This window comes from Callithrix jacchus, chromosome 3 (genome assembly GCF_049354715.1).
Source record: "Callithrix jacchus isolate 240 chromosome 3, calJac240_pri, whole genome shotgun sequence".
Lineage (NCBI taxonomy): Eukaryota > Metazoa > Chordata > Mammalia > Primates > Cebidae > Callithrix > Callithrix jacchus.
In genome coordinates, this window is record NC_133504.1 from 79,218,652 (window position 1) to 79,243,319 (window position 24,668).

Below are 24,668 nucleotides of genomic sequence, written 5' to 3' on the forward strand. Positions count from 1 at the left end.
GGAAACTTAAACACAGCTTCTTTATTAATTAATTTCTATTTAGCTAAAAGGAAGGGACTAAAATAATGCCAGGAATATGGGCTTTTTTTTCTTTTCAGTCTTCACACTCTGTTACAGTAATATTTAGTTGTCCTCTGGCGTTCTTAGCTCATGTAACTAGTGTTATGAACACTACTATTATTTGCCAGATGTTAGTGACTAGAGAAAAGGACAAAGTTTTCAAGACATATTGTTTTCTATTTGATTTGGTTCTAGATATTCCACCAAAAGATCAAAGCTGTAGAATAAAAATTATGTATAAAACGTCTCACTTTTATGAGAAATCAATATGTAGCATAAGAGAGATAGAATCCTATGGCATTTCAAATGGGAAACAAAGATAAATGTAGAGAATTGTAAATTAATATTTTATTAATAGTAAACAATCAGCGGTTTACGTAACACAATCAATTCTTAATAATGAAAAACTCTTTTCTGTTTAAGGGCAGCCATTTTACACAATAAGAAATGTAATGCAATTTAAATGCAGCATGATCAGCTTCATATGTGTGTCAGAAGTGTTCACTGAAATCAGGTTAAATCCTCATATTTATATGTGAGTAAATACGCTTGTACAGTCATTGATCTTCATATTTAGTAGTGCTGATTTTCAGAGTTTCAGAAAAATACAAGAGAATATGCATTGTATATTTGACCTCCAAAAGTATCTGAACTTGCTACTATGAGATCTGTAATTTTTGAAATTTGTGAAAATATTTATTATCATTAAGACACATTCACTTTAATTTCATATTTAAATGAACTAAGTCAGAGATTAGTAATCGTTTTTCTGAGGTAGTTTCTGGAAAGTAATTAAACAAAATGGTTTCTACTCTAGTTGTAAATACACGTAGAAAACCATTTCAGGATGCTGCCACACTCAATCTTTATTTTTCTTGATTCAGATATATTATCTTCTTAGTTGATTTAGGGTGAGCAATAATCTTAGATTGCCCAGATTTTTCCAGTAAGTTCCATTTCCTGGGTAATTCAGTTGTGGTACAAACTGTGATAGTTGTAGCCCTGCTGGGAGATAAATTAAACTTTGAAACTTGAGAAAATAGAGCCTTACCTTTACATCATAGGTATTCATTCTTGTTCCCTCTTTTCCTACAAATATGTCATCAATGTCCACAAGAATATACCTGTCCAAGGACAACGTCAGCCTCTTCCCTGATAAGAAGGAGATGGCATCTATGAAGATGAGCTTGTGCAGCCAAAAGTTCAAGTTGTTGCCAAAAAGAACCCTCTGAATTCCATCATGAAGCCCCAGGTCATGTATGATAGTGGCATAAAAAGCACCTTTAGAGATGGAAGGAGAAAGGTTTTCTGGGGTCTTTACTTTGGCAAATATTACTGGTTGGTAGGCCGAATGATTAATCTGAAAAACTGTCCAGTCGGTTCCAGGTAAAGAACCTTTTTCAAGCTTGGAAGATTTGGTCACATGAAGCAATGGAGAATGAGGATTAATACAACAATCTTTAACTGCAATATTTCCATAAATGGAAAAAGGGAAACCTTTTAACTGAAAGCTCTGTACACTCTTCTCACTAGTTTTGTGGAATCCAATGACACCCACAGCGTATTCTACACAGTATTTGTCTAGAAGGCTTCGATTCCAAGAGTCCATATTTATATACTTTAAAATATTCTCATAAATAATAAGAACATATTTGCCTTTCATTTTGTCTATAAGCACTGGGAGATCTCCCTTTCCGGAGGCAATTTCAATGTGATACTGAAATCTACTTGATTCTAGAATCGTAATGATGTCTTGACCAAGAGATGAGTACTGGCTCTCTACAAATACTAGGACTATGGGGTCTGTCCTTGAGGCATCAAAAAGCTTCATTGCTTTCACTTCCATTAGCCTATACGGTAGGTGTTGGAGGTCCCCACAGTCAACTTCTGAAGCCATCTCAGAGAGTTCATTTTCCTGTTTGTAGCCACTATACAGGTAGTAAGCAGAAATGATAATGCTCACCATACAAAAAGTGGCAAGCAGAATGACCGTTCTTTGAAAGTGTCTGTGAAGCTTCATGATAAAACTCATGTTGTAGTAGATACTCTCCTTAACTCTGCCAATAGAAGCACCATAAAATGTAAAAAAAAGATGGTGTTTCAGCTACTTTTCCAATCTCAGTCAAGAGTTTATGTCACCATTGCAGCTCATTTGTATCACTTGATCAGGACTCACAGAAAATATAGTCTGAAAAATAGAAAAGAATATAAAACAGTCAGTCTGCAACATGAAAATAAGCAAGTCTTATCTTGTTGACTAGCATAAGTGGCAGAGTATTTGGCAGATGAACTGAGTACAGTATATTTGAAGCCCTCCCTTTCCTTCTTCCAGATCTGTGTGAAGACATGGGACTGATGGAATGAGGAAAAGGGGTCCATTGAGCCCTCTATCCCTAGTACAAAAAAGACTGGGCTAACAGGAAATTTCATGATATTCACTGTGCTTTGCATCAAACTCTATAGATAATATAGAACAAAGACCACGGAGAGGTCGCCTGAGCCATACACTGGCATGTCTTGCCATCTGGCTACACATTATGTAATACATACTCAAGCTGTTTGTGTTTAATTACATGTACTGAATGTTTATGCCACAATTAAAACATGTTTTTTCTTTTCTGAAAAGTTGTTAACACAGTCAGTTTTATCATTGTATATATATTTTACATTCATTAGAGAAACACCCTTATGATAATTGTTCTCATTAGAATAACCATTTCAAGATGCATATCTGGTCCCACAATGCAATTAGTCATTTTAGAACTGTATATTTTCATAGTTGCATTTTCCAAAAATCAAAACAGTCATGTGATAAGATGAATGTGAGGAATAAAATACTTTCCAGGGTTTCTGCAAATCTGGTGTGAGACCATAGAGAATCATATGCTCTTGGAGAAGAGCATATTTACCCATTGATTCACTTTCTATACCATTCTATTTCTGCTTTTTGAGAAGGAGTTTAGCAATGATGTGAAAAACTACTCCAAAAATGTTTTTAAAAAATGCAAACACCTTGTTATGCAATAGTTTGAAATCCCTTTCAAGTCCTAGTAACCTTTGAACATTTAGTAACTTGGAAAAATAATTAGAAAGAAACATGGGTGCTTTTTTAAATTTGGGTGTTCTACATTTATTAGGATTTCACTTCTTTGGATATCACAGCACACTGATACAGATTTATTGTTAAGAGTATTTTCAGTGTATGAAGCTTAAACAAACTGTGTATAGATCTCTGTCAACTGAACAATATTTTTTCTCAAGTAATTGAACTAATGGGAAACTTAGTTCAATTACTTGAACTAATTTCCTGGCTAGTCAAATCCAAAATAATATATAGCCATACTTGGATTTACCTGGGCACCTAAGGAATTCTTTTCCTTTTAAAAAAAATGCAACTGCTATTTTAGAGTGTACACATGAAGGTTTACTACCTGGAGATACTGTGGGATGCTGACGTTTAGAGTATGCTTCCTGTCACCAAGAAGTGAGCATAGTACTCAATAGGTAGTTTTTCCACCATGCTCTCAGTCCTTCTCCTCTGTCTAATAGTCCACAGTGTCTACTGTTTCGTGTTTATGTCCACTTGTGCTCAGTGTTTAGCTCCCATTTATAAGTGAAAACATGTGGTATTTAGTTGTCTCATCCTGAGTTAGTTTGTTTAGGATTATGTCCTCCAGTTGCATCCATGTTGATACAAAAGGCATGACTTCATTCATTTTTATGGCCACATAGTATTCCATGGTGTATTTGTACCACATTTTCTTTATCCAGTTCACACTTGATTGGCACCAGTTTGGTTCTTTATCTTACTATTTGTTGTAAACAGTGCTGTGATAAATATACAAGTGTATGCATCTTTAAAGTAGAATGATTTATTTTCCTTTGGACATATACCCAGTAATGGAATTGCATGGTCAAGTGATAGCTCTGTTTTAAGTTCTTTCAGAAATCTCCAAACTTCTTTCCATAGTGGCTGAATTTTTTTACATTTCCACCAACAGTGTACAAGCATTCCCTTTTCTATGCAGCCTCACCAGCATCTCTTATGTTTTAATTTCTTACTAATTGCCATTCTGACTGGTATAGATGATATCTCACTATGGTGTTGATTTGCATTTCTCTGATGATTAGTGATGATGAGCATTTTTTCACGTTTATTGGCTACTTGTATGTCTTCTTTTAACAAAGAGATGATTTTGGCAGAATCTTTAGCATTTTCTAGCTATAGAATCATATCATCAGTGAAGAGAGATAATGTGACTTCTTTTTCTATTTTGATGCCTTCTTTCTTTCTCTCGCCTGATTGCTTCTTTGAAGAAACATCTGCTCATGTCCTTTGCCTGTTTTTAAATGGTGTTGTTTGTTTCTTGCTTGTTGATTTGTTTAAGTTTCTTGTAGACTCCAGATATTAGACCTTTGTCAGATGCATACTTTGTGAATATTTTCTCCCATTCTGTAGGCAGTTTGTTTACTCTGTTGACAGTTTCTTCTGCTGTGCAGGTCTTTAGTTTAATTAGGTCTCACTAGTCAACTTTTGTTTTCATTGCAATTGCTTTTGGGGACTTAGCCAAAAATTCTTTGCCAAGGCTGATATCACAAACAGATTTCTTATATTTACTTCTAAAGTTTTTATAGTTGATATCCTGCATTTGAATTAATTTTCTTACTTAATTTGCTTAGGATTATAGCCTAGGCAACATACCTTGAGTTAATTTTTTTTTAATATGGTAAAAGGTAAGGGTCCAGTTTCATTCTCCTGCATGTGGCTAGTCATTTATCCCAGCACCATTTATTGAATAGAGAGTACTTTACCTATTGCTTGTTTTTGTTGGTTTTGTTAAGGATCAGATAATTATAGGTGTGTGGCTTTATTTTTGAGATTTCTATTGTGTTCCATTGGTTTATCTGTCTGTTTTTGTACCAGTACCATGCTATTTGGGTTACTGTAGCTTTGCAGTATAGTTTGATGTCAGGTAGTGTGATGCTTCTGGCTTTGTTCTTTTTGCATAGACTTGCTTTGGCTATTCAGGATCTTTTTGGTTCCATGTGAATTTTAGAACATTTTTTTTTTCTATTTATTTAAAAATAACATTTGTAATTTGCTAGGTGTAATGATGAATCTGTAAATTGCTTTGGGCAGTATGGCCATTTTAATGATGCTGATTCTTCTAATCCGTGAGCATGAAAACTATTTTCATTTATTTGTATTATTTTTCATTTATTTCAGCAGTGCTTTTTGGTTCTCCTTGTAGAACTCTTTTACCTGCTTGGCTAGCTGTATTGTTAGGTATTTCATTTTCTTTGTGGCTACTGCACATGAGATTGCATTCTCCCTTGGACTCTCAACTTTGACATTATTGCTATATGTATAGAAACACTACTGATTTTTGTGTATTGATTTTGTATCCTGAAACTTTCATGAAGTCATTTATAAGTTTTAGGGCCTTTTGGCAGAAACTTTAGCACTTTCTGGGTATAAAATCATACCATCAGCAAAAAGAGATTGTTTGACTTCTTTTTTTATTTGTATGCTTTATTTCTTTCTCTTGCCTTTGCATATATACCTGATTGCCTAATTGCTCTGGCAAGGACTTCCATTACTATAGGAGTGGTGAGAGTCGGCATCCTTATCTCTTTCCAGTTCTCAAGGGTAGTGGTTCCAGCTTTTACCTGTTCAATATGACATTGGTTGTGGGTTTGTCATAGATATCTCTTATTATTTTGAGATATGTTTCTTTAATGCTTGGACTGTTGAGGGTTTTTTCATTAAGCTATGTTTGATTTTTATTGTAAGCTTTTCTGCATCTATTGAGATGATCATATGATTTTTACTTTTCATTACGTTGATGTGGTAAATGACATTTATTTATTTGCATATGTTGAAACAACCTTGCATCCTAGGAATAAAGCTTACTTGATCATGGCATATTAACTTTTTGATGTGCTGCTGGATTTGGTTTGCTAGTATTTTGTTGAGAATTTCTGCATCTATGTTCATCAGAGATACTGGCCTGAATTTTTTCATCATGTCTCTGCCAGATTTTGGTAACAGGCTGATGCTTGCTTCATAGAATGAGTGAGGAAGAAGTTCATTCTCCTCAATTTTTTGGAATAGTTTCAGTAAGATTGGTACCAGTTCATTTTAGTATGTCTGGTATAATTCTGCTGTGAATCCATCTGGTCCAGGGCTTTTTTTGGTTGCTAGGTTTTTAATTACTGATTCAATTTCAGAGCTTGATATTGGTCTATTCAGAGTTTCAATCTCTTCATGATTCAATTTTGGGAGATTGTGTTTCCAGGAACTTATCCATTTCCTCCAGATTTTCTAATTCATGTGAATAGAGATAGTCATAGTATCTTTAAGGATTTTCTATTTCTGTGGAATTTGTTGTGATGTTATCTTTTTCAGTTTTGATTGCTCTCTTTTGGATGTTCTCTTTATTTTTTCTTTATTATTCTAGCTATTCTAGCTAGTGATCTATCAGTTTTGTTTATTTTTTTCTAAGAACAACTCCTGGTTTCATTGGTCTTTTTTTATGGATTTTGGCATCTCAGTTTCATTAAATTCTTCTTTAACTTTAGTTATTTTTTTCCTGGCAGCTTTGAGGCTTTGTTCCCTTTTCTTAATTCCTTTAGGTACAAAGGTAGATTGTCGATTTGAGATCTTTCTAACTTTTTGATGAAGGTATTTAATGCTATAATCTTTTTTCTTAACTTAGCTGCATCCCAGAGATTTTGGTAAGTCATGTCCCTATCTTCATTAATTTCAAAGAATTTTTTGATTTCTTGCTTAATTTGGATGTTCACAAAGGAGTTATTCAGGAGCAAGTTGTTTAGTTTACATGTAATTGTGTAGTTTTGAGAGATCTTCTTGATATTGATTTATTATTTTTTAATTGCAGGGGTTGACGAGTGTTCTTGATATAATTTCAGTTTTTTCAAATTTATTGAGACTTGCTTTATGAACAAACATGTGATCAATCTTAGAATATGTTTTATGTGCAGATGAGAAAGATGTATATTTTGTGGTTGATGGGTGGAGTGGTTCTGTATATCTATTAGGTCTAGTTGGTCAGGTGTCAAGTATAACTCCAGAGTTTATTAGATTTTCTCTCTTGAATATCTCTCTAGCATTGTTAGTGGGGTATTGATGTCTTCCATTATTATTGTGTGGTTGTCTAAGTTCTTTTGTAGGTGAAGAACTTGTTTTATGCATCTAGTGCTCCAATGTTGGGTGTATATATATTTAGGATAGTTAAGTCTTGTTGTTTGATTGTGCTCCTTATCATTATGTATTGCCATTCTTTGCCTTTCTTACTTTTTATTGGTTGAAAGTCTGTTTTATCTAAAATAAGACTAGCAACTCCTGATCTTTGTATGTTTTTCGTTTGCATGGTAGATCTTTCTCCATGCTTTTACTTTGCACCTGTGGGTACCATTACATGTGAAATCAGTCTCTTGAAAACATCAGATGGTTGGGTCTTGTTTTTCTATCTAGCTTGCTATGCTGTGTGTTTTCAGTGGGATGTTTAGCTCATTTACAATCAGTGTTAGTATTGATATGTAAGATTTTGGTCCTGTCATCATGTTGTTAGCTGGTTGTTATGTAGACTTGATTGCCTAGTTGTATTATAGTGCCTGCAGGCTATGTGCTTAGTGTTTTTTAGGTAGCAGGTGTTGCTTTTCAATTCCATATTTGTCACTCCCTTAAGAACCTCTTGTAAGGCTGGTCTAGTTGAAATGAATTCATTCAGCACTTGCTTGTCTGAGAAGGATTTTCTATCTCTTTCTCCTAAGAAACTTAGTTTGGTGTCATATGAAATTCTTGGTTGGAATCTTTGTTTTTATAATGCTTCTGGCTTGTAAGGTTTCTGCTGAAAGGTCTGCTGCTAGCTTAATGGGGTTCCCTCTGTACATGACCTGACCCTTCTTCTCTCTAGTTGCCTTTAAGAGTTTTTTCTTTTGCATTGACCTTGGTTAATCTGATAACTGTGTGCCTTAAGGATGGACATCTCATATAGTATCCAGCATAGGTTCTCTGTATTTCTTGAAATTGTAGCTCTGCCTCTCTAGTGTGATTAAGGAAATACATTCATGGACTACATACTCAAATATATTTTCCCAGTTGCTTATTCTGTCCCTTCTCTCTCAAGAATGCCAATCATAAATTTGGTGTCTTTATACAATCCATATTTCTCAGAGGTTTTGTTCATTGTTAACAATTCTTTTTCTTTAGTTTTGTCTGATTGAGTTGGCTTAAAGATCCCGTCTTGAAGATTTAAGGTTCTTTTCTCAGTTTGGTCTATTCTGTTGTTAATACTTCTAATTGTATTATGAAAGTCTTATACTAAAATTTTCAGCTCCACAAATTCAGTTTAGTTCTTCCTCACTTAGAACAAAACTGGATTGTATTTCATATTTCATCTCTTGGATAGTATAAATAAATTCCTCGAATTGGTTTCCATTTTCCTCTGAATCTTGACCTTTCTTGTCATCCAGATTCTAAATTCTATGCCTGCCATTTCAGACTGGTTGAGAACCATTGCTGGGGAGCTAGTGGACTCATTTGAAGGTAAGGAGACACTCTAACTTTTTAAGTTGCTAGAGAGAATTCTTAGTATAATTTTTTGCACATTTAAGAAGCCCAGTGTTTCTTTAACAGTGATGTAAATTGAGTACTTCAGTTGGATTTGTTTCTGGATGTTTTCACATGGCCAAGGCTTTATATAGGGCCTATATTTGTGGCTGAATTCTTGCCTTTGGTTTCACAGGGGTGTATAGTGGCAAAATATTTTTGCAGTTATAGTTTGGGCTGGGATCCAGTAGATGATGCTGGAGAGTAATGGGCAGTAGACGGCCTCTTCTCTAGCTGCATGGTTCCTCTCTATTTTTCACATTTGCAGCTGTGCTCCGAGGTGGTAAGGGAGAGAGATGACCTCTCATCATGTCCACTCTGAGACCTTGGGGGAGCCCCTCTGATCACTGACAGTGTGTCTGCATTTCTTTTGTTAGGTGTTCTGGGCTGCAGGGCTCCCAGGCCAGAAGATGCATCACAGAGATAGGAGACAACCTTTCCTGGTCAGTCCTGGGGAGGGAGACATGCCCAATCCCATTCCAGCCCATGAATGTCTCACCCCTCTTAGTGCTTTGAGAGTGTGAGCTTCTCTTCCACTTGACTGCCAGCCACAGAACTTGGCTTGGCACTACCAAGCTGGCTGTTGCAGCCCTCGAGCACTTGGATTGGCTTGAGGGTCCATCCTTCAGGCACTTGGAGCTGGATTCTGGGTGTGGTAAGGAAAACAAAGTACTCCCAAGCCACCAGGAACATAATCAGGTGGAACAACGCAGCCAGGCTGGGCAGCAGAGATGGTACTGTGCACACATTCCTGTAGGGCTGCTAGGGTGTGGCCCTGAAAGTGCTGGCAGGCTGGAAGTCCTGAAAAGCAGACATAACTGAGTCCCACAGGGAAGTCAGCCCTACTTTCTTCTAGCCCAGTGGTTAGCTTGGGCTAGAGCTTTTTGGAGGGAGATGGGGAGACCTGGGTTATGCAATCCTATTATCATGTTCTGCCAGAGCTGCACCATGTACAAAGGCCCCTGTTTCATGCTGGATGAAGCTCTGTCTTTGTCTACTCTCCAATCAGATCCCCTTGTCAGCTCAAATATCATGGGGGATGTGGGGCCCTCTAAGTCAGGGTCCCATAGGCCCGTGGTAAGGGTGGACAGTCCCACAGTCCCTTCATGTACCTATTCCTCAGAAGCTGTTCAGGGCAGGGGACTAGCCCCCACATTCCAGTACCTTATGCCTGCCTTCTCCCTTCTAAGCCTCAGCATCTGCATTGTATCTCCATCTACTTTTAGTATTTTCTCTCTAGAGATCTGTCCAAATTATGTTGATTTACTCAAACCCTTGGTTTTTCTCAGTGGGAATAGCATTTCTTAGTTGGCCATCTTGCCCTCCTTCTCTGGAATTTCTGGGTGCTTCTTAGAGCAAAAGCTTATAAGACTTTTATGGTCCTGGAACTTTGTGAGAAATTATAATGGAAAATTAAAAAAATTAAGACAGGTCTTGTGATTGTACATAAGGCAGGCTAAAAGCTAGCTGGTAAAACAAGCAGCACTGGTGAAAAATACTGTATTTAGTGTTTGTGATAAGATTAGGGTCTATTGCACCTCTGCTTCTTATTCATTGTGTCATTTGGGCCCCTGTACCAACTAAAATGATATGCTTAGAATAAATGATCACCAATAACATTCTGGTTCCCAAATTCTATGACATAAGCAGTGAATAATATTTTGAACAATACGTTTACCTTTATGAATAATATATTATGGAATAGAATTGTAGGATATTTATAGGATATTCTATTTACAGGATAAACATGTTATTAATCTTTTAACTTATATATTGTAGTTCATTCATTAAAATATTTAGGATATATATGTCATACATTCAAATATTTACGGGGCAGCTCTCATTCTCTTTAAAATATAAATGTTCAGCAGAGTGAATTTCTTTAAAACGTTCTAAATTATAAAGCAGAGACAGTGACAAGAATGATAATAATGTGTGGGTTATGGATTAGCGACGATGACAATAACAGGATGAGAGAAGTAAGTGATCATGGCAAGTGGGGGAGTCTGTGAAATGCTCCAGAATGTGTGAGTAGGATTTGGGTAGAGCCTTGAAGGATGGGAGTAATTTGAACAGACATTTGAGATAGAGGGAATGTTACAGTGGCAGGAGGGAGAGCAATATTGGGAAAGGATCATGAATGATGAGTGGGAGGAAAGAGTGAGAAATACTTAAAAAATAAATTTGACTATGTATGGGTAACCCAGATTATGGGAAGACTTGAGAGTACAGAGGTTGTGAAAGTCTATAGGGTGATCTTACGGTTTGCATGTGTCCCCCAAAGTTTTGTGTTGGAAATTTAATCACCAATGCAACAGTGTTGGGAGGTGGGGCCTAATAAGAGGGTCTGCCCTCACAAATAGATAAATATCATTATCTTGGAAGGGGGTTACTTTTCTCGAGAGTGTTATAAAAGCAAGTTTGGCCTGCTGTTGCTCTCTTGCCCCTTTATGCATGCTATCTTGCCCTTCAACCTTCCACCATGAGATGACACAGTAAGAAGGCCCTCACCAGATGCCAGCACCATGCTCACAGACTTCCAGACCTCCAGAACTGCAAGTCGTATAAATTAATGTTTATAAATTACCCAGTCTACGGTATTCTCTTAGAGCCACACAAAACAGAATAAAGCAGAAGACATTATACTTTCTTGATTAGGGGGATAATATAACAGTAAGATTTTTTCAGGGAAAATAATTAATAACATGAAGAATATCATAGAGCAATCTTAGAGAGTTGAGCTGGCAGGCCAGTGCAGTCTGATTTCTCACAATGCAGTCATAAACTGTTAATCATATAGGTTAGGGAGAATTGTAGGGAGGGGACAAATCTTACAAACACTGCAAAGAAAGGCAGATGAGAACTTAACATGCCATATGAGGGCTCTTTTAAAGACTCTGGTATAGGTACAGAATATATTTGAGCAAATAAAAATTTACCTGGGCAACAGAATTTTTGTTGTAATTATAGTTATTTCATTTGATAAGTAATAGTACTTTTAAAGTTATGTACATGCTTATGACTATAGTATTCTGGAGCATAACAGCAGAATACCAAATCTCCTATCTTCCCATTTCTATGTTTCAGTTTTACTTGTGAAGTGTTTTTGACTAGATATAAAATGTATTGCTATATTTTCCATTTCAGATAGCAGCATTTTACAATTTGTTCCCTTTGTCAAAAGTGAAAGGCATGTAACTCATACAATTCTTATCTGTGATGAGGCAGAGTGGTGAGAAGTATTTGCTCTCACTATTTAGGACAGATGTTAGGAGCCTATCAAAGTTACCTTCTCTGTTAGCCATTATAAAATGCTGAAGGACATTTCTTTTCCATTAAACTCTTCAAGTTTCCTCCTGATGCTAAAGAAAATTCCAATGTATGTCCCTGAGGAATTGGTCTAACATATTTATTTTATTTTTATTTTATTTTACTTTAGGTGCATACTATATCTGGCATTTCTCCCCATTTTATCCCTCCCTACCCTCCCCAGCCCCCACTATCTCTTCTGTAACCCTGCAACTGCCCCCAGTGTGTGATGCTCCTCTCCCTGAGTCCACATGTTCTCATTGTTCAACAGCCGCCTATGAGTGAGAACATGCAGTGTTTGGCTTTCTGTTCTTGTGGTCTAATACATTAAAATTCTCCTGTTTTTTTTTCAAACCCCTTTCAATTGCATATCTCACTTTGCCATATCAACGTCAGTCCCTGGTATAGATTCTCAGAACTTACTATTCATACTGCAAACTCAGCCAAGGACAGCTATTTCCCATTCTCTGCCATGTTTCTATTAGCTCTGAAAACTTCATGATAGACTGAACTGTTGCTGTCATTCCTCCTGTGGAAGGTGGCACTGTAGCAGTAGGCAGAGGCAAAGGTAGACTTCACCTGAGCCCTTCATTTGTGAGGCATCATGCAGATGGATAAATGTGGAAAATTAAGCTCTTCCCCACAGTTGTCTTGTGGTGCCTTCTCTGACTTTTCAAACTTGGTAAGACTCAGTGGGTATACACGGTCTTTGTGAAAAGAATATCTCCTTTGTGCTTATTGCCATAATGAAAATTTTGTTTAAAGCTAGCCTCTCTGTATGCCTGGAAGCTCCGAGAAGGTAGAGATAGTAACTTTCCTTTGTCTATCACTGCACCACTTGTGCCACAAAAAGCAATGACTTTTTTCGGAATTAATGGCATACAATGGCATCTTATGCCTGTAGGTTAATTTGACACTTTTACTTTATTCTAATGCTTTAACTTATCTCTTGAGGTTACAAATAACTCTAACATTCAACCTTAAGTTAATGTAATCATAGCATCCCAATATGGGATAAATTTAATATCATGGAATCTATGGTAGATAAAACCTTCACTCACCAAAAACACTTATCATTATGCAATTAGTGATCAGGTATTTATTGAACACCTACTTTGGAATTAGTGCCGTACTAAGTGCTGCGGACACCCCAGAAGTAAATTAGAATATTAGGAATAATCATTTCCCCTAGAGAATGGACTCTATTAAGGTAAATGAGACTTGTGAAACAGCAGCTAACAGTATGTTATACATAATAAATAGTGATTTATGTGGTACAGACTCTCTGTTACAGGTTTCAAGAGAGAGAGAGAGAGACAGAGACAGAGAGAGATTAGTAAAGCTTAGGAAAGTCAGTGGCAATTTCTAAGAGACATGGCACTTGAAAGGGACATGCCATGATGCACTGGGTTTGAATATGAGGATGGGGACAACCTGTCAGGCAAAACTTCCTGACAAGGGTGAAGAAATGGAGTGGTTGCAGTGTGCTTAGCTCAGAGTGAAATTAACTAAAACATAGGATACTATGTTTTGAGTTGAAACTGAAAATAATTGATTAAAAAAGTGCTGCAGATTAATGAATATCCTTGAAACATTGTGAAGTACAAGGGCATGAACTTGAAAATAAAGAGCATTGGGTGCATTTGAACAGAGGGATTTGACAAAGATGGTGTTTACAGATGATTAGTGTAGTAGTGACACCCAGAATGAAGAATAACATTAATATGAACAGAGAGAGAACATGCCACTGTACCGAGTGAAGAAGTAGGCAGTCAAGACAGTCCCAGCTAAGGGGCTGCTGCTGTAATCCATGTGGGAGGTGGTGGAGGTCTAGGTTAAGGTTGTTAGAAGGAGAATGGAAGTGAGAGATATTTGGGAAGAAAGAAAAGAACATGCTTATGGTTGGGAGGTAGCAGGCTTGTGGACTAGAAGATAAAGATGCCAGTATAATAGAAACACAAAGCTGGTAGGGGAAACTTGCTTGATTCAGTGATGTACACTTCAGATTCAGATAGATAGATGGACCAAGTTATACATGTGATTAGACAACAAAATCCTAATATTATTTAAAATAGTTGAATGTAGACAAAAAAATAAAAAAATCTTTGGAATTGACAGGTCACAGAAACATCTGAATGTACTACAAAACCCCAATCCCTGAGGAAAGCCTTTGCTGACCAACTCTGTTCTTCCCCTTTAGACATCTCCCTTTGGAGACTTTATCATCATTCTTACAAAATATTATTAACACTATTATTTATCTAATATCTGTCTTCGTTGTTAGACTGAAATTTCCAAGGGCATATGGCTCACATTTTTTCACAGTAATTTTTCAAATAAGAAATGAGATGAAAACACTTTTAAAGGCCAACAATATCAACATGTAAACATTTCAGTATAGTGATGAATATGTTCTTAAAACACTTTCACAAAAACATAGAAAATTGAATATTTTTGCATGGTCAGTAGGGTACTCTGAATAAGTACAGAGCAAACACACTAGCCTGGATGTCAAAGAGTTCCCATGGACACAACTATCTTGATCAACAGTACAGAACTGACAGCTGTGGTTGAATTCTGCTCCCTGTTCAACCTATGATGAGGACTATGCTGAATTACGAAGAAACTGTATTTTAAATTTTGAAAATCAACAAATCACTTAAGCAGGCATTCTGAAATAGTTAGGTTCAAGAAAGTTACAATGTAGGATCAGTTATAAATGTCACCACATCAACAAGATTTCCTATAAGGCAACCTAAAGGAAATAATATGATATGGGAAGGCAGGATAACAATAGCAATGGAGTTAATATTAACAAACACTTACATAGGTACTGAAATTGTGTTAGACCCTTTAGAGGTTCAATAACCTGCTCAAAATGCCACAATTAGTAGAGGTAGAACTGAAATGTGAACTCCAACAGCCTGCATCAAAGATACCACACACCTGGGAAGATGACTGCAACACGATCCTTCCATGCTAGGAACAAGTAGGAAATGCATATTGGGAAGCTATTACCTTTAGATGCTGCAGTTTCCTTATACGAAAATTGGCTACTATGATACCTTCCTAAGAGGGTTTTAATGAGGCCAGGTGCAGTGGCTTACCCCTATAACCCTAGCACAAGGGGAGGTGGGCATATCACTTGAGCTTGGGGGTGGAGACCAGCCTGGGCAACACAGCAAAACCCCATCTCTATTAAAAAAATATATATATATATATGTATATTATATATATTACACACACACATATATATATTGATATATATGTATATATGTATGTATGTATGTGTGTGTGTGTGTGTGTATTAATTAGCTGGGTATGGTGGTAGGTGGTCCCAGCTACTTGGGAGGCTGAAGTGGTTGGATTGCTTGAGCCTGGAGGTGAAGGCTACAGTAAGCCATGATCACACCACTGCACTCCAGCCTGGGCAACAGAGTAAAGCCCTATCTCAAAACAACAACAACAACAACAACAACAACAACAACAAAACAAAGCTCTTTATAATGGTGTCTGGCACATAAAATGAACAAACAAAATTTATCTGCTATAATGATAATAATATAAATAACACAGGAAATGAGAGAAATATCCCAAAGATGGCCAGTAAAAGTGTACTAAGGGTTCATAAAGGGACAGGTATGAGCACTTTAGCTTGAGTAGAGTGTGGGAAGCACATAAGCCTACCCTTAGTGCAGAGATCTAAAGTCAGATGGATCTTAGAACAAAGAAAGAGGCTCAATCGGAGGCATCACTAGCACCATGCCCTTGGGCTTCTTTTCATCCTTCCCCCTTTCCTTAGATGAGTTCATATACTTCTTAATTTCCATTACCATCTACACTCTAGTAAATTCCAAATGTTCATCTGTAACTCCGACCTCCTTCATCAACTTGATATAATAGTAACAACAACTCACATTGACTGTGCCCTTTCTTATTATATTCCAATAGAATCATGTCACAAGCAAACTTAACCTGTCTAAAGCTGAATTTATAATCTTCCCACTAAATCCATCCTCAGGTCCCCACAATCATCTAATTGTGCATCCTCAACACCTTTCACTTGCAGCAACTAATCTCATCACAAATGTTATTGGCTCCCTCTACCATTTTCTCAATGCAGCATCAAAGTGGAACTCTGTTACTTCTTTCCAGCTGAGATCCTGTCAATGGCTGCTTATTTTATTTGCTGGTTAAAATTCATATTCTTGTGCATGTCCCACAAGACCCTGTGTGGTATGCTTCCCACTTTTATCTCTCAGGCTTGGTTATATGATACTCTCCTTTCTAAGTTCCAGGCAAATGGATCCTCTTTCAGTTCCACATGCTATTAGTCTGGAAGTTTTTTACTCCACTTTCCCATCTGGCTTCATCTTCCAAATGCTATGGTTCTAAGTATAAATATCCCTGTCTCACAAAGTCTTCCCTGATCCCCCTGATCTGTCAGGCCTCCCTGTTACACATTCTCACATCACTCTCTACTTTACCTCTATAGTGTGTTCCAAAGTTATAATTACTTATGTGATTTTCTGTTATAATTAGTTATGTAATTTTTCTATACAGCTTGGAAGCATCTGTAAGTACTTGTCCTGTTCACTTCTGTATTTTAAATGTCTAATAGAGTGCTTGAAGTGAGAATAGCCCATTGAATAGTTGTTGAATGAGAGAAAAAAGGCCTCTACTAAATTTTACAAATAGCAGCTGGCACTCACAAACTAGGGCAATATTTAAGTCAAACCATCTTCCATGAACGGCTACCTTCATCAGTCACACTGGCCTCAAACAGTCAAGGCGATAATATAAACATTGCGAATAGCAGTGACCACTTGATCAGAGCCATAAATCAGGTGTATCCAGAATGTGCTTTTCACTGAAATTTACTCAACTACTTATTTTTTTCCATTCTGAGATTTTTCAGAATTCAGCATGAATAGAACTGCTTTGCAGTGCATCCGTTTTTAAAGACTCCACCAAGCAAATATTAGCCATTAATTATTTACCATTAACAAAAGGCAGAGGAAGTAATTAGTTTTTGGAATCACAGACAAATCCATATACATAGTGAAAGAACCCAATATATGCAAACATATATTTTGCAAGTAATATTTGCAAGAGGAAGTGCCTACTTGTCAATGTAACCTATCTTTTCTCTTCCACTAACACCCACCATCATCCCAAAGTAAAAATCAATTTCTAAATGAAATAGAATCATGTTAAAGTTGGCAGTACAAGAAAAGTGAAAAAAGATTACCATCTGGAAAATGAGTATTAATAACTAAAGAGCTTCAGGTTCTAACATAAATGAAAGATATTTAAAAGATGCTGACAATATTCCTTTTCCTGAAAAAGGAATGAACTATAAAACTATAGTTTGCAATGTTGAAAAATGCAGCGGGAGGCCTCAAATACATTACATGGATTTGTGAAAAGTAATTTAGTAATAATATTAAAAATTGACAAGAGCAAGCTTTTCTTGGGGAAAGAATGTGTGAAATTATGTCATGTTAATTAAACCCTGCTGTGGTAGGCAAGTAAGAAGCTGATTTACATGGAATACGACCAAGAATACACTCTGTCTCTAGAACTGCAATTTTTAAAAGATGGATGAGAGAATAGCTGCACTTGAGAGCATTAGCTTTGTTTGGTACATTAAATGGAAAATGACTTTCTATTGTAATTCTCCCTCCCTCTTTGTATTAAAAATTATGAAGGGAAGAATATGTTTTACTTACCTCCCTCAGTGTTATGCCATCCAATGATGCAAGAGAAGAAAACCACTCCATTGCTGTTTGCTGTTTATTCTGCCTCTATGACTTAAGGGGGAAAATGTCTGCCTATACCCTCTAAGATTGGACCAGAATGCATGCATCAAAATATACTGACATCTTCTGTCACGTGTGCTCACATATGACACATGTGAGTGCTGACAATGCAGCTTTCAGGGTCTAATCCAAGCCTTTTCTTTGTACTTCATTAGAATCATTGGAATAAGAGAGTGTTAACCTGACCTCTCTCTCGTTAGATGCCTGGACCATAAGATGTAAAGTTACGAATCAGTGTTGGCTCTATTAGGTTACATGAACTGCAGAAGGAAGACACCCAATCTGTAGAGAGAAGATGATGCAAAAAAGTAGAAAGGAATAATGAAAAAATATGATACAGGGAGTCTTGAGGAGGTTGAAGGTTCTATTCAATGGACACATCAATAAAGGAGTAAGGTAAATTATTCCTCTGTTACCTTGGGCACCTTTTAGAACAAGTGAGACTCAACCTAGCATAGCAAAAGAGGAGAAAGAAATCACCTAAACTAAACTGAATACACTTAATCAGGGAAGGCAGCTCATTTAATTGTCCTGTAGTGTGCTTTATGCCTGGCACAAAAGTAGATGCTTGGTAAATACGTACTAGGTGAATGAATGAGTATTTCTTATGTAAGGGAAGTGGTGGTAGAAATTGTTGGGGTGGCATATGGATTGCCTCTGTTACATCAAGAGGCATATCAAGAACAAATATTTGAAACCTGTAGAGAAGTAATGTAATATAATGGTTAAAGGAATGTGTGTTGGAGCCAGACTCAAAGTGAACTCCAGCTTCGCCACTTGCCAGGGATGTGATCTTAGGCATGTAGGTACCCTCTCGGTGCCTCAATTTCCTCATTTGTGAAACAGGAATAATATTTACCTTAAATAATCTTTGTGAAGATTATATAAGCTAGAAATTAATATGCAAAGTAAAACAGTGCCTGATACAAGGTAACCATTCTATGAGTATAAACGGTAACATCTCTACTAGCAAAAATCTAGACAATAGTACTTATCACCAAGTTAAACTTTGTATTATTCACTGATGTTTTTTCATGTGTCTTTGTCCTGTCCTCCAGAGCAATTTCTAAAATGCTGAACAAACAGGATGAAAAAGGGTCTCTGGAATCCTCATTTTTCAGGTGAGGAAACCAATCCCCAGAGCCAGCAAGGGAGCTGTTCAAGGCCACTCCTCTCTTGGCAGAGCCAGGCCTAGAATTTAGATCTACTTTCATGTTATTTTCAAATATTTTAATCAAACACAAACATTCAGCAATGAAATACATGTAAAATGGATACTTATCACTGAGATGCTTAAAGGTTTTAGGATAGGACTGCAACAATTGATTTTTAAGCTCTATTTGGCAACAGATAATCAAGAATTATAGTCCTCAGTAATTTGTAAAAAATTTTGGGAAACGATTTATTATAGACATTAATTAATTGTAGTAGAATCTACTTTTCCTCTCTCATCCTATAACTCACATGAAATTGATGAAAATATTTAGAGTAACAGGAAAGAATAAATCACTCATTGTCATATCCAGTTATGTAAGAGTGTAGTTTTTTACCATAAACAAAAAGCAGACAAACCAGCAAATACTAAAACCACCTCTTCACTAATCTAAGAGAAACTTCAGTCATACAATAGTTTTGACCATTGTTCAGACTGATTATCTTTATGATGCAAGTCGTTACTTTTGCGGCCTGGCTGCGTTCCCTAATCTGGACAGGTGTCCAGAGTTCATGCATTTCTGTGTGAATGCTCATTTACAACAGACATAGCACAGGGAAAGTGAACTTCCACTGTCTTCTCTTACTGTCTGTACTGTTAAGCAATGAGAAATTCAAAGCATTCATTTAATCGAGAATAGTGTTTTTATCCTTTATTCAATTTCCCTGATTTTATAGCACATATAAATCACAAAGTATTTATATGTAGTTTTAAAAAATATATTTTGCATCTTAACAAACGCACATTTAGGTTACAAAATTGGCCCTAATCACCAAAAAGCAGTTGAAACTCAACCAGGTTTCAAGGAAGTCATATAATCAGAGTCCCAAGATTGAAAGAAAAAGTTGTAATTTTTTTACATTTTTAAAATTTCAAAATGATGGGTAAACAAATATTTATATTTTAGCTTTTAATAACTTCTTTGGCAGAATATATTGTTTACAAACAGAACCTCTAATGCCTGATTATCTCTTCTACTATGTATACTTTTAACAAACTTTTCAGTTACACCAAAAATTAATAGTTGTTGCAATGTTCAGAAATAATGCTCTTCTCAAGAAAATTTAAAGAAGGTATATATAACTCCACCTAATTAAACTATAATGAATATCTCCAGAAAGAGATAAAAGTTTTATTTTATCTAAAACATTTTAGTAATGTGAGAATCTTTCATTTTAAAGACTATGAAGAAAATTAACTCATGTGATGAGCTTAAAATGAACATTATTTACACAAAGAAACAAATATTCTATTTTTACCATCAAGATGCTAAAGAAAAACAATAACAAAATTAGAAATGGTAAATACTGTGTTAACCAGAGAAAGAAAAAAACAAAGAGTTTATCTTAGGCAAGCCTCTTCATGTGTTCAGTACTGTTTTCAAAGGAGCCTCTTTCAAACTTATATCTGAAATCTCCATCTCAAATATAATATTGATAGGAAGCTATGGATGAAGAAAAAGAAAAAAATTCCCTACAGCTAAATATCAAACATTCTACAGTTTCTGTGTCGTATCATTCTGCTCTCTTGTGGTGAACAGCATTGCTCAGTAGTTGATAAGATGATATTTCTAAAGGCAAAAAAATTTAAAACAAAGTGTGTCCCAGATCAGTTGCACACATCTCAGTATTTGATTTGTGTTTTATTTTAATACAAATGTATTAAGAATGTAGCTGTTTACATTACCTAGATGTGGTTTCTTCTAAATTCTTCCAGATTACATATGTTGCTGTATTTCAATGTTTATAAAGAATATAGATATTAATATATTTTCGACATTAAATAACTCTGATGCTTAAACAGTATCCAGCTATTAGAAAAACTATTTGAAAAAGGATCTGAGAAAACTCCTTAAAGATGTAACTTTGTTTTTACCTGCTCCCACAAAATGAATATATTAAATAGAAGATATATCTATTTTCTTTAAATTTAAAGTTTCTCTATTTTATATCTAGACTGATTCTTTCCAGTTGCATTTAATTTTATTGATTGTATACTTTTAAATAATGTCTACAAAATAAACTGCATCCAATAGAAAGCCTTTAGAGGATCATTACTGTGTAGATAGGCAGGTAATTTAGTTTAAGTCTCTGATGTTCCTTACAAAATTTTGTCAAGGCAACAGACATGTGATCTGTTAAACAAATCTGCAGAATCATTATAAGTTGGTGAATATCTTAAACAACTTCAAGAGGTTATTTCTTTAATACTGTAATCTTATGAAAGGGAAGCTTTAAAATTATTCCTGAATGAGATGGTCCTTTGTTTCACTTAATGTAATCAAAATGCTCTATATTTCTTTTTCAAGAATAAAATGAGGCACTTGTTCAATCTTGAAATTTTTAGATATGGAAACAAAGTTATCTCTTAAAAGCCCCTGTATTTCTGAGTGAGGCATTAATGCATAGTATAAATAAATAAATACACTTACCTGGAATTAAAGTTCAGAGCTGAAAATGCTTGAGAAAGTTGCAATAGATGGAAAAGAAACGGAAACTATCACTCGCTACCATCGGCTCAGGCTTTTTGACTTTACAAGTGGCAGCAACACCAGTCCTGGCCCAGTACTCTCATATTATGTAACATCGTATTAATATTAGCCATCAAACTGCTACCAAGCTGGTGAGGCACTAGAGGGCAAGAGTGTCACATGCAAAACCCGTCGCCAAGGGACTGACTTTGGTATCACTTTGGGGGAAGACAGATGCTAACTAAGCTGATAAATAACAGGATGCCCGTATGCAACAGCAAACTTGTAAGGTTCCTCAAAGCATATTTTACATGTCAATTTTCTGACTAGCCCAAGAATTAACAGGTTAATAAATATGCGCAAGCAAATAACCACACCATGAAAAACTTTCAGGATTACATTTACAAACCCACAGTTACCCAAGAGGCTGTTTGGTTTTTTTCTTTCCATTGTCTAAATAAACTTATTTAAAACAGGAGAAAAAAAGCTGGTTAAATAAAACGAGCGTCAGTTTCAGGACTCCCTTATTTCAAGCCGCGATTAACTTGTCTTGTCGAGGTGCAGCCTTTGGAGTCCGCCTTCCAAGGCACCCGGCTCGGGTTTCTGGGCGAGGAGACCGGCCAGTCCTCCACGGAGATTACCTGGGGCTGCAGCCAACGCGGGCTCCTCCTCCTGGGTCCTCGGCCTCAGCCGCTTCCCAGGGCGGCCCCGCGTCTGGGCGGCGCTCGGGGACCGCACTGTGCCCCGGGTCCGACGGGGGCGACCCCTCCCCTCCGCGCCCTGGATCCCTGCGGACACAGCTGGTGGTGGTGGCGACTCCGACTGCTTGGGCTGGGCGGCGGCGGCTGCGGGGCGAGCGCAGCGGGCACGCCGGGAACTCCGGCGCTGGAGAACCACGGCCCCAGGACCCGCCGGGCCACGCACAGCCCTCGCCGCCGCCTCCCAGCTCCAGGCCCGCGCGCGCCCGCCCCGGGGAAGGGGAGGGAGTGGGAGCTGGGGACGAGAGCCTCCTCCATGCGCCAGGCTCACGCCCCAGCCGGCAGTGCGGATCTGGCGGCACGGGCCTGGGTGAGGAGATCCCAGAGGTTTCACTCCCGGGTTGCCAGGTCCAACAGCCCCTCCCGGCAGGTTGGCGGTTGGCGGCAGCCGCCACAGATAAAACCTCTTGTGGCCAGGGAAAGGGGTGCGAGTCCCTGAGGTGATGCTGGGAAGGTGGGGCGCACTCGCGCAGTCCCGTCCCCGCCTGTCGCTCTCCTATGGTCGGCACTGGACACAGGGTGGCTGCGAGGCTACAAGTTTCCTCTGTTCGCCGGTTTTTTCAAAGGCCATGTGCTCCAGCTTCTGAAGACAAGTGGAAGGCCAGCGACTGAAGAGATATTTTGGATTCAAGGTGTGACGTTGCCCTCACCAGAATTATAGTTTGATTAGAAGTCTGAATCGAATGATAATTATTTTTTAAAAATTTCATTTGGTTCCACTAACATGTGAGTTTTAGTAAGGGAGGTCTACTAATGATACTTTGTATTGGCCATTTGTGGTTTTGCTTCCCAACCCTCACTCTTGCTGAAACAGTACCCCTGTTTATTTTGGAAGATCCAACCACTTGATCCCACCCCTCAGCCCATTTGCTTCAAGAGTCAGTCTCTGCTCTGACTCGCTGGTAGACCCACAGCTAAGGTCTGGCCAGTGGTAGCTTTACATCCTGGTAGCATGGGTGGGTATGTAAACCAAGTCTGGCCAATCAGAGACAAAAACCACCATTCTGGGACTTTTTTTTTTTTTCTCTCCTTCCCTTAAGGAAATGGACTCTCTTCTACTGGACTTTGTTTTATGAAGAAGATGTGAGCTTAGAGCTTTTCGTGTTTCTATATGAAGTCTGAAAATAAAGCTGATACTTAAGAAGGCAGACCTGGGAGTTGGAGAAAAGTGAAACCCAGATGGAGATTTTCAAGCTCTGAATCGAGTTTTGGCTGAAACAAGTTCTATCTCTGGATATTTTTCATTCATAAACAAATACATTCACTTTTACCTTAAGTCAGCTTGGACTGCATTTTCTACCCATTGAAACTGAGAGACCCAAATGATGATACAGAAATTAAATATTCTGGTTGTTTATTAACTTTATCAGAGCATTTTGATTCATAGTACAAGATCTTCAGTTAGAACCCAATTCCTAAAAAGGTTAGTTGGAATTGTTTTTAAAAACCAGAAAGTTATACATCCTTTTTGTTCTATGTTATAGAGTGGTTACAGAGTGATGGAACCAATTGCTCCTTCTGGAAGCCCACAAAAATGTTAGGATGCTAGAATTCTTTGACCAAATAACATGTATTAGATTGGTTTTATTTATTTTAGTTTTCAGTTGGAGTCCCCTGGAAGTCTTGTGTCTTTCAGGAATTTTAAGAACCTGCATTTATTTCTATGTATTTCTTACCTGAGAGAGAGCCTGCCTTGTCTTCCGAGTAGCCATGCATCATCATTTTAGTCATCAAAACATTATTGAACACCTACTAAATGGCTCTGGGAATACATAATATTGAAAAAAAGAAAAGCTTTATCACTCTCTTCCCTTCAGTTGCTTATACTGATAAAGCAATAGGTGGTCAGGCTCTTCTACAAGATTTCAGAGAATGGACAAGATACATGAATCCATAAATTATGAAATGTTTCAGGGAATGTAGGCAGGTTGAGAAATGATACTCACTTTTTCTTTTCTTTTTCTACCTCTTCTGCATAGAAAGAAAAAAAACAGAAAAACTACAAAATAAGATATTTACTATTCTTATGGCTGTATTTTGGGTTTTTTTTCAGCTAGGTTGGATAAGAGACGTAATCAAATTTCTCATTGCTTTTGTTTGGGAGAGTTGCTACCTTCACCAGCTGCTGCTCCTTCCAACCTTCCATCAGGAATTACAAACAGCTTAGGGTCATGCTCTTTTCATCTTTTTTCCTTTTTTTGAGATGGAGTTCTGCTTGTTGACCCAGGCTGGAGTGCAGTGGCATGATCTCAGCTCACTGCAACCTGTGCCTTACAGTTTCAAGCGATTCCCCTGCATCAGCCCCCAAGTAGCTGGGATTACAGGCGCCCACCACCATGCTGGGCTCATTTTTGTATTTTTAGTAAAGACAGGGTTTCACCATGTTGGCCATGCTGGTCTC

At 37.3% G+C, this 24,668-nt stretch overlaps 2 protein-coding genes across 6 annotated transcripts in view; both read right to left on the reverse strand.

Moving 5' to 3' along the window:
* Nucleotides 1–2,250, reverse strand: part of LOC100394816 (N-deacetylase and N-sulfotransferase 3) — a 183,433-nt gene extending 181,183 nt beyond the window's left edge. For 4 of the 5 annotated variants that reach the window (XM_078366578.1, XM_078366579.1, XM_008992776.5 and 1 more), the window contains exon 1: nt 1,112–2,250. In XM_078366578.1, the coding sequence (XP_078222704.1) occupies nt 1,112–2,092 (981 nt within the window). In that variant the 5' untranslated portion in view covers nt 2,093–2,250. The remainder of the gene's footprint in view (nt 1–1,111) is intronic. The other variant, XM_035293059.3, reaches the window with a different exon arrangement.
* LOC144581684 (uncharacterized) lies at nt 1,112–23,221 on the reverse strand. The gene is made up of 3 exons (XM_078366068.1): nt 23,180–23,221; nt 22,151–22,763; nt 1,112–2,248 (listed from the first exon to the last, which is right to left on the reverse strand). The coding sequence occupies exons 1-3, from the start codon at nt 23,219–23,221 to the stop codon at nt 2,226–2,228; spliced, it is 678 nt and encodes a 225-aa protein (XP_078222194.1). The 3' UTR covers nt 1,112–2,225.
* Between the last annotated feature and the right edge of the window lie 1,447 nt (nt 23,222–24,668).

Bases quoted from the DNA above. Each gene is read 5' to 3' on its own strand.
- LOC144581684 (XM_078366068.1), bottom strand. From the start codon at position 23,221: ATGCTACCAGGATGTAAAGCTACCACTGGCCAGACCTTAGCT. The intron at 22,764-23,179 runs GTGGGTCTACCA...TGCCGACCATAG, and splicing joins CCACTGGCCAGACCTTAGCT to GAGAGCGACAGGCGGGGACG. The intron at 2,249-22,150 runs GTAATCTCCGTG...TCTATTTTTCAG, and splicing joins CGCGTTGGCTGCAGCCCCAG to ACTATATTTTCTGTGAGTCC.